General features: G+C 47.2%; 1 protein-coding gene across 2 annotated transcripts in view; it reads right to left on the bottom strand.

Moving 5' to 3' along the window:
• Positions 1-7,828: 7,828 nt before the first annotated feature.
• Positions 7,829-14,608, bottom strand: part of CENPI (centromere protein I) — a 28,736-nt gene continuing 21,956 nt past the window's right edge. For both annotated transcript variants that reach the window (XM_077826744.1, XM_077826743.1), the window contains exons 18-21: positions 13,414-13,462; positions 13,042-13,275; positions 10,392-10,433; positions 7,829-9,196 (exon numbers count right to left, since the gene is read on the bottom strand). In XM_077826744.1, coding sequence (XP_077682870.1) covers positions 9,065-9,196; positions 10,392-10,433; positions 13,042-13,275; positions 13,414-13,462 — 457 coding nt within the window. In that variant the 3' untranslated portion in view covers positions 7,829-9,064. The remainder of the gene's footprint in view (positions 9,197-10,391; positions 10,434-13,041; positions 13,276-13,413; positions 13,463-14,608) is intronic.

Here is a 14,608-nt window from a genome sequence, read left to right on the forward strand (position 1 = left end):
AGCAGAATCCTCCGAGGTGGACTCAGACTTTACCGTCTTGCAGTTTGGAGCACTGCTCTGCCAAAGGCAGCATTGTCTTGAGCTTGCTGGGTCAGCGTGTAATGTGATGTGAACATGTGGACTGACGACCAGGTTGCAGCCAGACAGATTTCCTGGATCGGCACCTACACCAGGAAGGCTGATGATGACGCCTGTGCGCCATAGTTATGTAATCTGTCAATCGCCGGCGGGGGCACCTTTGCCAGCTCATAGCAGTAGCGAATGCAGGCTGTAATCCAGGATGAGATTCTCTGAGCAGATACTGCTCGACCTTTCATCCTGTCTGCCACTGCCATGAACAACTGCGTCGATTTGTGGAATGGCTTTGTTCTATCTATGTAGAATGCTAGCACTCTCCTGACATCCAAGTGTGAAGTCTTCACTCCTCATCCATTGCATGAGGCTTTGGACAGAAGACTGGTAAGTTTATGTCCTGGCCACTATGAAACTGGGAGATGACCTTGAGCAGAAACGCCGGGTGAGGGCGCAGCTGGACTTTGTCCTTGAAGAATATCGTATAGGGCAGATCCAAAGTGAATGCCCTGATTTCAGACACCCTCTGGGACAAGGTTATAGCAACCAGGAAAGAGACCTTCCAGGACAGCAGCAAGAGGAAGCAGGTAGCCAAAGGCTCAAAGGGAGAACCCATGAGCCTGGACAGCATGAGGCTCAAGTCCCAAGGAGGGACAGGGTCCCGGATGTCCGGACCCTTTAAAAACCTTACCATCATAAGATGGGCGAAGAGAGACCTGCCCTGGAGCAGGGGATTCAACGATGAGATGGCTGCCAGGTGGACCTTGATGGAAGAGAAAGACAACCCTTGGGGCTCGAGATGCAGCAAGTAATCCAAGACATCTTGCAGCAAGGCCTGCAGGCAACACTCTGAAGCCCAACACATGAACCGTCTCCACTTTGCTAGGTAGGTTGCCCTGGTTGAGGGTTGTCTGCTGCCCAGCAAAACCTGTTGAACACAGGCCAAGCACACCTGATCTTCCACACTCATCCATGCAGGAGCCAAGCCGTCAGATGCAGCACCGCCAGGTTCAGATGTAGCAGGTTGCCATGGTTCTGTGACAGCAAGTCTGCGTGAAGAGGTGAGGGAAGAGAGGCAGCTGCCGAAAGGTCCAACAGCATGCCAAACCAGTGCTGACGGGGCCATTCAGGGGCCACGAGGATAACGCTCGCTCGGTCATGCTTGACTTTCACCAGGACCCTGTGGATTAACGGCACCGGTGGAAAGGCATATCAGCTGGAGCAACCCCAACCTCGACTGCGCCAGACCGGAGCAGCCCCAGCCCTGGCCACGCTGGGCTGATGGGACCCCAGCCCCGGCGGGGCTGCTGGAGGAACCCCAGTCCCAGCCCATGCCAGGCCAGCTGGAGGGACCTCCATTAATGGTTAACCGGTTAAACAATATAATTTTAATAATTTAACCAGTTAACTTTTTAAACAGATATTTACATCCCTATCTGGTACCGGGCTAAGTGCCGGTAGCTGGTGCTCTGAGACAGTGGCCGACGAGTGGAGCAAAGGGGGCATAGCCATGACTGGAACCCCCCATGCATTCCAACAAGGCCACTGCCCGGCTGCTGCTGCCACTGCCAGCTCAATAGCCCATTCTCGCTGCTGGGTTGTAGGCAATGGGCTGAAGCAACCCTCGGATCTGGCGGATCCCCCATGGAGGGGCTGTAGACACCTGAGTCTGCCTTGAGACCACCCATAACAGTGACCGGTACCCTGCATGGGGGGACAAGTACCTACGGTGTGCAGACTGAAGTTGGTGCCAGGGGGACCGAAGGCGGGAAGGAGAACACTGCCACGGCGTCAGCAACTGGGATCGGTGACAAGACGACGACCTGTGGGACGGTGATTGGTGCCAGTAGTAGGGGATCGGTGCCTTCCCTCTCAGAAAACCGATTGGAAAGGACGATGATAACCATGACTGCGGTGCTGGTGACCAATGGCGAACATCTGCCAACCTGGAGGGAGGTTCCGTCTTCTGTCGGTGCATCGGTGGAGAGCATGTCATCGCCTCAGGGGATCTGTGGTGCTCCACTGCTCCCTGGGGAGCCTTATCGGCTGGCTTTCCCTCTTGGGAAGCCTTCTCCGAAGATTGCGGCACCTTCAGCACTAGCGGCGGCCTGTGCTCCTTCGACACCTGAGAAGCATGTGTTGGCATTGGTGCTGGCAAGGAAGTCGGTCGAATATCGCTTGCAGAAATCGGAGGACGACTTTTTATTGAGCTAATGGCTCCAACTGGAGAAGGCCGATTGCAGGGCTCTGGGGTAAGTGGACGGCCCAAGGTAGATCCTTCGCCCATTGCCACCTGGCTTTTCTTCACTGGTACCGGGGAGCCGTGCTTTCAAGCCTTCTTTTTTGGTACTGGTGACGGGGAGCAGTGCTGTGCAGAGCCCAGTGCTGGGGTTGCACTTTTTACCAATGTGGAGATGCTCAGTGACTTGTGCCGAGATGGCTCGGATGCTGGACAAAGGGCGCACTCCATGAGGAGAGCCCGGAGTCAAATATCGCACTATTTTTGCATGCAGGGTCAAAAATTCTTACAGATACGGCACTTATCTTTGATGGGTGCCTCTCCCAAGTACTTGAGACAACTGCTGTGAGGGTCACTAACAGGCATAGGCCTGCTACAGTCTTCGCAGGGCTTGAAACCCGGAGATAGGGACCTTAAGTACTAACAACTAAACTATTAACAGGTACGTAGCTCACGAAAGCTCATGCTCAAATAAATTGGTTAGTCTCTAAGGTGCCACAAGTACTCCTTTTCTTTTTACTAACTACTAAGAAAAACTGTATAGAAGGCCTTAAGGCACAAAGTCCAAGACTGAGGGCATGTCTACACGGGCAGATTTACAGCACCGCTCAGAGAGCACTGAAGGGAAACCGCTGCTGTGTGTTCACACTGTCAGCTGCCTGCACAATAGCATGTTCACACTTGCAGGAGTATTTGGAGCGTTGCACTCTAGGGAGCTATCCCACAGAGCATTTCTTCCTCTTCTGCCACTAAGAGTTGTGGGAAGATGGAGGTGCCATGGGGCATCCTGGATCCTGTTCCAATGCCCCGTGATGCATTGCTTTGCATCCCAGTAATCTCTGTGCTTCTGTCTGCATTTGGCTTTCAATGGTTTGTGTACTGCATGCCCTGCGTCTTCGGTCTACAGAAACAGATCCCGAACTGTTAACTAGTATCCTGCTCGCTCTGACCAACATGTCGCAAGTGGCAGTGGAGTTATTCCTTAAACTACAAAGGCAAGAGGAATGTAACATTGATCTCGCCACATGTACTAGCTACAACACGAGATTGCTTGTGGCCTTCAGAGACGTGCTAACCACAGTGGAACGCCACTTTTGGGCTCGGGAAACAAGCACTGAGTGGTTGGATCACATTGTGATGCACATCTGGGATGAGCAGTAGCTGCAGAACTTTCAGATGAGGAAAGCCACATTCATGGGACTGTGTGATGAGCTCGCCCCAGCCCTGTGGCACAAGGACACGAGAATGAGAGCTGCCCTGCCATTGGACAAGCGCACGGCGATTGCACTGTGGAAGCTGACTATTCCAGACTGCTACCGATCAGTTGCTAACCAGTTCGGAGTGGGAAAGTCGACCATTGGACTTGTGTTGACAGGAGTGTGCAGGGCCATTAATTGCATCCTGCTCCGAAAGACTGTGACTCTGGGCCACGTGCATGACATTGTGGATGGCTTTGCACAAATGGGCTACTACTCAATACTCATGAGCATACTACTCAATACAATACAGGGCACCTCACTGAACAGTATGAAAGATGCCTAGACAAAGAAACAAAGTTATTTGTCCATGCAACGTTCATTCTGTCCCTTTGGGCATCCAACCTGTGCACTGAGTGAGAAAAGAGCGTGTGCTCTTGTGTTGAAAGACTACCATAACACATATGCACATGGGGACAGAATTAAGGATTAGCAAGGTGGCAATAGTCCTGTTTCAAGGCATGATGAGATGAACCTACAGTTTCCAAACTAAACACTTAGGTGGTGTGCTCCAAGGAAATACTGGCACACGTGTACTCAGGAACCGTTAACTCTAATATTGCTAGAGTAGTCAGCATGTACCAGGATAAATGCATTATTGTGCTAGAACCTGTACACATTCCCTTCATGGATGAGAGCACACACACACCTGTAGTGGATGAAAGAAAGCCTCTTCTAGGCTTGTTTAGCTCTACCCATCTAACAGGAAGGTTACATGGCAGCTGGATATTGCCAGTGATCTTTGAAGATAATCCTGTCTATGGCATTAATCAGACAAGCCAGTCTGTTTCTACTCTCATCTCGCACTGTTTCCTCTTCCCCATGGTTTCCAGACCTGACCTCCAGGCAGAGTTCAAAGACTCACTTACTTACTTCACAGTAACTGTGGTTCTGAGAGATGTGTTGTCTGTATGGATTCCACTCCTGGTGTGCATGCGTCCCATACACTCGGGCTCAGATTCTTTTGGCCAGCGGTATCTCTTGGGGCTGTGCCTGTGCCCTCGCCCTCATGGGCCCCCACCAAAGGTCATAAAAAGCAAATCCAGGCGAACTGTCCCTCAGTTCCTTTGGCAATACCGAATCTAATTGTTAAAGGACACTCTAGTAGAGGAACGCTGCTCCCTATCTGGGTGTGGAGGAGCGGGGGGAAGTACATAAGAGACTTTTAAGGAATCTAGCTACCATCAAGTGGGAGAATACTGTGTGACTCTGTATGCGGGGATGGTTAGCTATTATTGTTGCCTGGTGGACTCTTAGAGGAGCTTATAGACAACTCCAAGCTCTTGAGTGACAGATAGTCCAACTATCCAAAAATGATAATTGGTGTTAAGCCCAAATAGTGAACAGTTTCCATTTGGTAGAATGTGTAAGTTTGGTAGAACACTTTCCTAAGATGAATTAGTATTTTTTTGGACCTCTGAAGACAGTTGGAGGTTAGCCAGCTGGCATCCATGTGTAATGAAGGAGATGTACCTCCTTCTGGAAGAAGTAGTAAATGTAATAGAGGATGGATGGTTAGATAGATTTATACATTCCTAGGCCACAAAGGACCATGTAGTCTGACTCCCTGTATGACACAGGCCATAGAACTTCCCCAAAATAATTGCTAGACCAGATCTTTTAGAAAAACATCCAATCTAGATTTAAATATCAGTGATGGACAATCCACCACAACCCTTAGTACGTTTTCCAGTGATTAATTACTCTCATGCAGTACATGTTAAAAAATTTACAGCTTATTTTTGGTCTGAATTTGTCTGTCACAGAGTGGCAGGCCCCAGTGTCAGAACAGGTGCTCCCAGTTGAGCCAATTAATGCAGCAGGGCAGCACCTGGGCTATAAAGGGTCAGAGGACATTCAGTGAGGGCAAAACTGCAGCTATCCTGCAAAGGCACCCAAAGAAGAGTGTTGATGCTGGGGAAGATGGTCCCTGTCCCCAAGTGAGTTTTGTTTAAGGAGCCCTAAATTAGGGGAAAACTAGGGTAGGGCACCCTGGCCACAAGGAACTGCTCAGATGCCAGCCACCATGTTACAGTCTAGCTTCAACTTCTAGCCATGGGATGGTGTTATACTTTTTGCTGCTAACTTGAAGAGCCCATTATTAAGTAGTTGTTCCCCCATGTGGATACATATAGACTGTAATCAAGGCACCCCTTAACAGTCTCTTTTTTAAGCTAAATAGACTCAAGGAGTTCAATCTATCCCTCTAAATTCAGGCTCTCTCATCCTTTAATCATTCTCTGAATCCTCTCAGATTTATCGACATCACTCTTGAATTGTGGGCAGTAGAGCTAGACACAGTATGCTAGCAGCAGTTGCACCAGTGCCAAATATAGAGGTAAAATAATTTCTCTCCTCCAACTTGAGATTCCCTTTTATGCATCCCATGATCAAATTGGCTCTTTTGGCCACACCATCACCAAGGGAGCTTATGTTCAGCTGATTATCCACCACAATCACACAGATCCAAGAACCAGAATTGAGTTGGCCAAGGCAATAGTGGTGCTACATGATCATTGTGACTGAGCTCTGGCTGAGCTTTGTTAGAACCCATGGTATCAAAGCAATTGGCACGTAAGCATAGATCATCCTGGGGAGTACAGACATGTAGGAAGGCATTTGACAGGAAACCAGAGCTTTGACATCCCCTTCCCCTTCCCACCCCCAGCCCATGCAGCAAAATGTAAATGGGTGACTATACCTCATATAATGGTGTCTTTGACTGACCATGTGTGGTTGGTTGCAAATTGCCTGCTGAGGTGGTCTGCAAGGACTAAGTGGAAAGCTCCTGGAGTAATTTCATGGTGAATGCATCCGATGAAGTGAGCTGTAGCTCACGAAAGCTTATGCTCAAATAAATTGGTTAGTCTCTAAGGTGCCACAAGCACTCCTTTTCTTTTTGCATCAGTTCCTGGGACTCTCAGCTTTTTGACATGGAGAGGGAAGGAATACAAAATATCAGCAGACAAGGATGAGCATGATCTAACACATTACTGAGGCATCGTCTGTCCTGATCTGATCTGTCCATTCCTTCATTACAGAAAGGAATGCTGTGCATGCCTGATAAATCACTCCCAAACTCCAGCTTGCTTATTTCAAGGCAGACTTCCTGGGAAGTCAAGATGGTGGGTTTGGGGGCTCCCCATGAGAATGGAAGCATTTGTCAGCAGCAGCCTGGATGGCAACAGTAGAAAAAAAGAAGGGTAACCCCCTTGCATACCTTTAGAGGATTCTAACACAAGTTCAATTATAATCTGTATAAGCATATCATCTAGAAGTCCTAGTCATGGAGCAGGACCCCATTGTGCTAAAAACACTGTATAAACACACAGCAAAGATGTTCCCTGTCCCCAAATGAAAACTGGGGAAACCTGTTTCTTTTCTTCTAGATGATATATGTTGGGCAGAGAGATTTCAACCACTCACTGCACAGAGCAGGTGAAGTCTGGCATGCTGTGTTACATAAGCACAGGAAGCCACATGCCCTAGAAGTCAGAGACAAGCTCATGATATTTGTGGATGGGTCTATAACTAGTTGAGATCCACTATGGGGAATGGCCATAGTGAACACCTAGGACTATTAAAATGTGCTCTAAATTCCCTACTGGAGAAAAAGGAATTAAATGAGAGAGACCTTGAAGAGCAATTAGGTGATATCTCCCTGCTATCTTCAGAGGCTGAAAATGAATATTCCACCTCTAAAAGTGGAGTTAAGTTAACAGGCACTTCAGGCAAAACCAGTCTCTGTACTACTATTGCATGGTATTAGTGGCCAGTACCATGAAGGGTATTTTCACCACAGAGAAGAGGTGATTTGGGTAGAGCTTGCACTGTAAGATCATGTGACACCATAAAAGCTTTCGGTACTGGGATTGATGATACCAAGGAGAGCTGGACAGAGGCCATTCGTACTGATGTGGTGGGCACTGAGCTTCAGTACTGAGGAACCGTTATAGAGACTGGAGCACAGTGAGAATGTCAGTAGGATGCATTCTGGGCCTTGAGCTACCCTTTAAAGGGGAAGGATGAGGAGATATATTTTTGCTATTATGACTCCATGAGGGTGACCTAGTTTTATGCCCCCAGAGATGGGGTGGGAAAAGGTCTCAAAACATCACACGTTAACTTCAAAAAAAGTTCATTCTGTCAAGAGTTATTCTGAAAGTCTTTCAGCAAAAGGTTCTCCTGCTCTCTGAGAAGATAGGAGCCACACTTGTGGGCATAGCCACTGATGAGAAAGTAAAAAGCCATTTCTCAGATCCACTGTTTGAACGTAAGTGTTTATTAACAAAGTCATTAGCCAACAACATGACCCCAAGGTTAAATACGGTATTGGAGACAAAGGAACAAGCAGGATCTTTCAGAAGCAAGACACCACCATCTCTTGGTAACCATTGCTAAAAAAGGAAAAACACGTCAACATTTCCTGAAGTGTCTCCTTTTCGGAGGCAGAAAGAAAGTACAAACTACTTGGAATCATGATCAGTGTTCTCTCTTGTCCTCTGAGCATGGAAGTTGAAGAGCCCCGACCCTGCTTTACAACATCAGTGTGAAGTTCACCCAAAATATCCTGCTTAGGAAATGGAGTTCAGTTTCTTTTAACTGGATCTGAGTTTTAAAAAGGGCGGGAAGGAAGAAACATATCTCAAGAGAGTTCCTCTGCAGTGGCACTAAGGCAGTATTTTACATAATATAAACATATAATACACAGTTATGTACATCGCTACAAGCACAAAAGGGAAAACTGCATTTAGACTTGTCACAAGAAAATAGTGAGCTGTTAGCAATGCCCCAAGGGTGCTCAAAGCATCCATAAAACATGAACTTCAGCACAAAAATCTTCCAGCTACTGTGTGAGAATATCCTACAGAGTGGTACAAAGGAAAGCATCCTCAGGAGGTTTCATACTGAAAGCAAAATCTAAGGGGTCAGTTAGGCCAGCCTGTTACAGACCCTCAAAACCAGTATAAACAGACACCAACACAGAGGACCCAGCAGGTTCCTTAAAGTCCCCGAGTCAATATATACAATACCCTCGAAAGGTGTGTGTGCATGCATGCGTTTACACACACACACGCACACGGTGTTCCTCATTACAGACCGCAGAGGGAAGTCAGGAATCACTTCTATGTGAAGGAGCACTGCTAAGTGCTATAATGAAATAAGAAAAGCAGAAGTGTTTGTGGCTTAGTTGAAGTAGACATTCCAGTATGAGGAAATGGATAGTGAACAGTGACATTGCACAGGACACAAACTCAGCAGCAGCAAACCACAGAAGTTTGGCAGGGACATCCAGGTTCAGTGCACTGTTGAATAAAGTCAGTTCAACCATTCTTTCCCTGTCCTTTTTTTCCTAAGGAGACGTCAGTATCAAAATGTAACACAGCTAGCTGCTCAGTCTACTTCTTCCCTAGACTACAGAGGTGTCAGAGGCAGGGCCTGCTATACTCTGCTTTCTTGGTCTGGACAATCAGAAGAATCCTTATGAACCAGTTTGTTACACCTGAACATTCCCTGACTTGGTTTGGGAGACCTGGGAAACACGATTGATGCTGCTTTCGATGAAGAGTTTCAGGCCTTGTAACCCCTGCATGTAGAGATATTCCAGATACCAGTTCCACCTCCTCCCCTATAGAAAAAGAAATATAGCAGTTAAGTGTCTGGGGCCATAGATGCAGTTGTAGCCTCCTTTTGCCTTAACCTGGAAATATGCAAATACAGACTATAAAAAGCCTGAATACACCTGCCCTGCCACATGATTATGCACTGCACAAAGATTACATCCCACCCCAGGCTCCCAAGTGACTGGATGCCTCATAGGATCTGACACTGAGCCTTTTACCTATAGGTCACCATTTCAAATCTGGCCTACCTTGATAGTGATCTAAAGTCATTATCATTTGGTAACTACTCAGGACCTACATAAATCCCATTTCTGGGAGACAGAAGCCCACTGGTTGTCTCCTTGGCAGGTCCAGCAAAGTGGTTGAGGATTGAATGAGCCATAAAACTGAACTCTCCATCCCACAATGAAGTTACCCTAGTTCAGTTTTAAGGCACACTGACAGGGCAGCACAAGGGGAAGCTTGAACCGTCACTGCCCAGGCTGATCCTATTCAGTGGAGGATTTCTGTGTCTAGCAGCATTCACGGTCACTTTAGCAGTACGTTCACTTTAAAATTAAAGAAAAGAATGTACTGCTACCCCAGAATGTGAACGCTATTTAGACTGGTTTCAGAGTAGCAGCCTTGTTAGTCTGTATTCGCAAAAAGAAAAGGAGTACTTGTGGCACCTTAGAGACTAACTAAATTTGTTAGTCCTCCTTTTCTTTTTGCTATTTAGACTGATATTGGAAATCCTGACCAGCTTAATCCATTTGTGAGAGAACAATTTCCCCAGGAGCAAATTCTCCAATAGTTAAGAGTTAAGTAAAACTTCTTGACCTACCATAAATGAAGCCTCAGGACAGAGGTGTGTAAGTCCACTGGCTGTACATGGCTGCTATACCAAAATGCTCCCAGACCAGAGTACACTGCTCTAGTCATCAGGTAACACACAGTCCTGTCCTCATTATGAACAGTTGGAACTCTGTAGTGAATGCAACTGAAGCAAGCTTCTCTGGATCCACAAGTGAGTCTTCATCTTTGATTGAGTTCTCATGTGTCATGACCAGACGAGAGCATAAACCGTCCTTTCAGGCTCCTTATCCTTCTCGTTGGACATGGTATTTTTGAAGATGGTGAATAGCACCCCTGTACTTATATTACTAACCTATAGCTCAATACAGCCAGTTTTCACATACTATTTAAAAATAAACACATTACCTTAATTAAGTTGAAGTTCAGGGTTTTATCTTCAGGCCAAGCCTTGTGGAGGGGAAAAAAAAGTAAACAGAAGTCAGATCAGATAAAACCCTCTGTCCTGAGTTGTTGGGCCTCAGCCCTGCTGAGTCCCCTTAAGGCAGGAGCTCCGTGAGTGCAAGGAAGCTATGGCAATTGTGAATATGCACCAGGATGGAGCTGTAGCATTCTCCTGACACCAATCCATAAATAGCAAGGTACCATGGAAAATACTCTGCCAGAAGTCAATACTTCTGGACAGAAACAAGGAATATTTATAAACTTATTGAATTCCTGTGTCTCAAAGGCTAAGGAACCACCATCTCAACACTACCAATGGGAGCAAGAATAGAGAATCCTATGAGGCTTAGTTTATTGCCTCACTGTTTCAGGGACTGTTCTCTGAATCTGCTGCAGGGCAGCACCCTCTGGTGCTCTGGAAAGATTTACTCAACAATGGAGCATGTTTTCAGGAGAAGCAGGCACTGCAGACAAGAACTTTTCCTCTCCTTTGTTTTGCTAACAATCTTTAAACCTGTTTGTGGTTCCCAAGTAGAGAACAGTCAGTGATTCTGGATGAGGAATGCTAGCACTGCCCATCAGCAATGTCTTCTACACGGTGTGGGGAGGTATAAGAGGACCTCAGGACAAAGATGGAAGGAAAAGAAATATTTTTGGCATAGAATTCCCTCAGGGAGTATAAGCTGCACCCATGCACTGAACGTTCAAGGGTAGGATAGGGCATGGCAGTTTTCAGAGAATGCATATGATGCATGTCCCTTGCTTTGTTTGCATTCTGCATGGGCTCCTTTTGGAAATTCTGCCCTGAGACCAAAGACTTCTGGTTTAAAAGCAATATTTTAAAGTGTTCTAACACACACATGCAGACTTTGATTTTACATTAGAAGTACTGTCAAGGAAATTAGTGGTGAGTGACTAGAGAGGAAAGGTGAAAGACAGTTAGGATAATGTAATGATGTTTCCTAAACAATGGAATTGAAGGCTTGCCTACACTTGAAAGTTAACTTGGATTAAGATCGAGAGTGAATTTGGAGCAAAATAAATAGCTCCAAGTGTAGACATTTATTTGAGAATAAGCCCCTCTCCCTGCCCCCGGTGAGCACTGAAGTTAGACCTCTGAAAACCAGAAATACAAAGTTAAGATACATGCCACACCCACAATGTGACCTTAACTCAAAGATGGCAGAGTAAGGTCCCAACATGCCAATAAAACACATACCAGCACTTCCCTTACAGATGCTGCAAAACCCTTAGTGCTCATGTGCTGTCTTGCCAAAGTCTAAAAACCTGTTTGCTGTGGCAAAACTCAGGTTTAAGACAGGAGTAGCAAACAGAACTTACTTACACTTGGCCTACACTCCAACACTGAGGGTATGTCTACACCGCAGTTAAAAACCCACAGCTGGCTAGTGCCAGCTGACTGGGGTTCACAGGGCTCAGGGTAAGGGACTGTTTTATTGCGTTGTAGACATTCCAGCTCAGGCTGCAGCCCAAGCTCTGGGACTCTCCCATCTCAGAGCCCTAGAGTCTGGGCTCCAGCCAGAGCATCTACACTGCAGTTAAACAGCCCCTTAGCCTGAGCCTCACAAACCGAATCAGCTGGCATGGAACAGCTGCGGGTGTTTAACTGCAGCGTAGGCATACCCTGAGCTTACTCCACATAAGCCACCCCAGATTTGCTAAACGTTACCGCCCTTTCATCCATGTCCTGAGGATTCCTTCTGAGACATTGCCTTCATTTCCTCCTCATTAAGCCCTAAAGACCACTGTTATGTATGCCACAGAATGCGGACAATCCCCAAACCAAGGAAGACACCTGTGCACACCTCTGTGGCAACACTGTACAAAACTCAGTGCTGAAATGGGGCATATTTCATCCTTCCAAGTACACATGCATCTCATCATATCACAACAGCAGCTCCGTCAACCTCCAATTTATTTGTCCCTCATTCAATACAGCTACAAATAACACAATGAAGGCATTTGGAGTGCATGCAGATAAATGCTGGAATTCAAATCTGTGGAGACTGCCACAAATTCTCATAGAACAGCCTCATCTCTATTAATTATGCTTCCCCCCCTGCTTATTGAACTATTGCCAGTAGTTAGTGCCAGCTCCAGGGGACAGCTAAGGTTGTGTTGCGGGGGAGCATGTACCCCAGTTTTGCATTTCCCTGATTTTCAAGAGGTTTAAGTTTAGACACTCTCCATATTCAAGAAGGGCACAAGGCACCACTGGGCAACCTCAATTCCACACTAATGAAGTTTTTGGACATTTAATATTTAGCCATGTTACTTCTACCCATGCCTCAAAAGGATTTGGCCACACTATAATCATGGAGTTTAAAAGCAAAACACGTTTAAAACCATTGCCTTATGTACTTTTATACCAAGCAAACAACCAAAACTAAACTGTTCAGACTGAGCTGCTTGGCTGAGATGAACACAAAGCACTAGTTTCAGCCCACCTAGCAGAGTACCAATGCTTGAAAACACAAGTCAACTCAAGCAGTGCAAGAGGGGGGACAGTTCTCTAGCTGAATGCTCAAGGTGGAGTGACTGATTCAGAGTGGCCCCCCACTATTGTGCTGCCAAACATTGCTCACACCCTTACCTGCTGCAGGAATAGGATAGCATAGCCCGTCAGGGCTGGGTGGTGGACAATGTTGAAGCTGTTCCTGACCTCCTGCACTCTGGTTTTCTTCAGTACTTCCGGATCTAGGCGAATGCCCTGAGGGTGGATATCCTTCTGGAATGCACTTGATGTCCACAGACAGCCCACCATGGCCATTATGTACTGGTTGTACTCTTGGTAAGTCTGGCTACTGAACTTGAATTGCAGTATTGTCTGATGGGATCAGAAAACAATTCTGTTGCACTGGTGTACTTGCAACAGTGTCATTAAAGCACTGCCTCCCCAACAACTTGTTTATAACCCTTTTATTACTGTCCACAGTACTTTACTGCAAAGGTTTGTTCATACTACCTTTTTAATCAGCTCATTTTCTTTCGCAGCTACCAAGTTGGTTCGATACCTAAAGGAATGAACAAATGGAAGAGACTTAAGTGCCCTCTGAATTCTAATGCAGATAAATACTAGAGAAAGGCAGGTGTGCTGCTTCAGAACAAGTAAGGCAGCTTTTATCCTCCACTAGTAAGACCGAGCTTTCCTCCTCCTCCAATTATAAATAAGGCTTTTAGTCACGGGTATTTTTAGTAAAAATCATGGACAGTAAACAAAAATTCATGGCCTATCCATGACTTGTACTATATACCCCTAACTAAAACTTGGGCTGGGGGGCCACGGGTCCTCTGCGGGGAGGGGGCGGTCCAGGAGTGCTGCGGGTGCTGGTGGCCCGAGATCCCCGCTGGTGCTGGTGGGAGGGGGAAGGAAGGCAGGTAGCGGTGTGCGGCCCAGGACCCTTGCTGGTGCTGGGGGGGGGGAGGCCAGCTCCGCAGAGCTCCCCTGAAGCGGCTAGCATGTCCCTGCAGCTCCTAGCAGGAGGGAAGGCCAAGGGGGCACTGTGCGCTGCCCCCTCCACAAGCGCTGGCTCCACAGCTCCCATTGGCTGGGAACCGCAACCAATGGGAGCTGCGGGGTGGTGCCTACAGGCAGGGGCAGCATGCAGAGCCCCCTGGCCTCTCTGCCTACGAGCTGCAGGGACATGCTGGCTGCTTCTGGGGAGCCTCCCTCCTTCCCCCTCGGTGAGGTAAGTGCCACCCCTTACCACAACCTCTTACCCCAGCCCTGAGCCCCCTCCCACTCCCAAACTGCTGCTGCTGGCCCAGGGGTTGCCCAGCTTGGGCAGCCCCTGAGCCAGCCACTGCAGAAGTCACGGAATCCGTGACCTCTGTGACAGACACAGAGTGTTAAATTATAAACACTGATGGAAGGATGAGTTCAAAGGGACTTCACCACTTGGCACAGGACCAGCCTCCATCCAGGGACTAGGGAGAAGGAAGATACTAAGAGATGAGCTCTCGTTCAACTAACAGACTTTGAGGTTCCTTAGTAACAGAGAATATAGGACTGGAAGGGACCTCCTTGTTGCATGAGCAATGTGTTCCAAATCAAATCAGGGACAAAATCACCTTCATACAACTCAACAGGCTATATGCAGTGTGCAGCCCTGAAATCTAGCACAAAAATGCAGCGTGCTTTTAAAAAGGAGCCTTTCATT

The sequence above is a fragment of the Eretmochelys imbricata genome, chromosome 9 (genome assembly GCF_965152235.1).
Source record: "Eretmochelys imbricata isolate rEreImb1 chromosome 9, rEreImb1.hap1, whole genome shotgun sequence".
Classification (NCBI taxonomy): domain Eukaryota; kingdom Metazoa; phylum Chordata; order Testudines; family Cheloniidae; genus Eretmochelys; species Eretmochelys imbricata.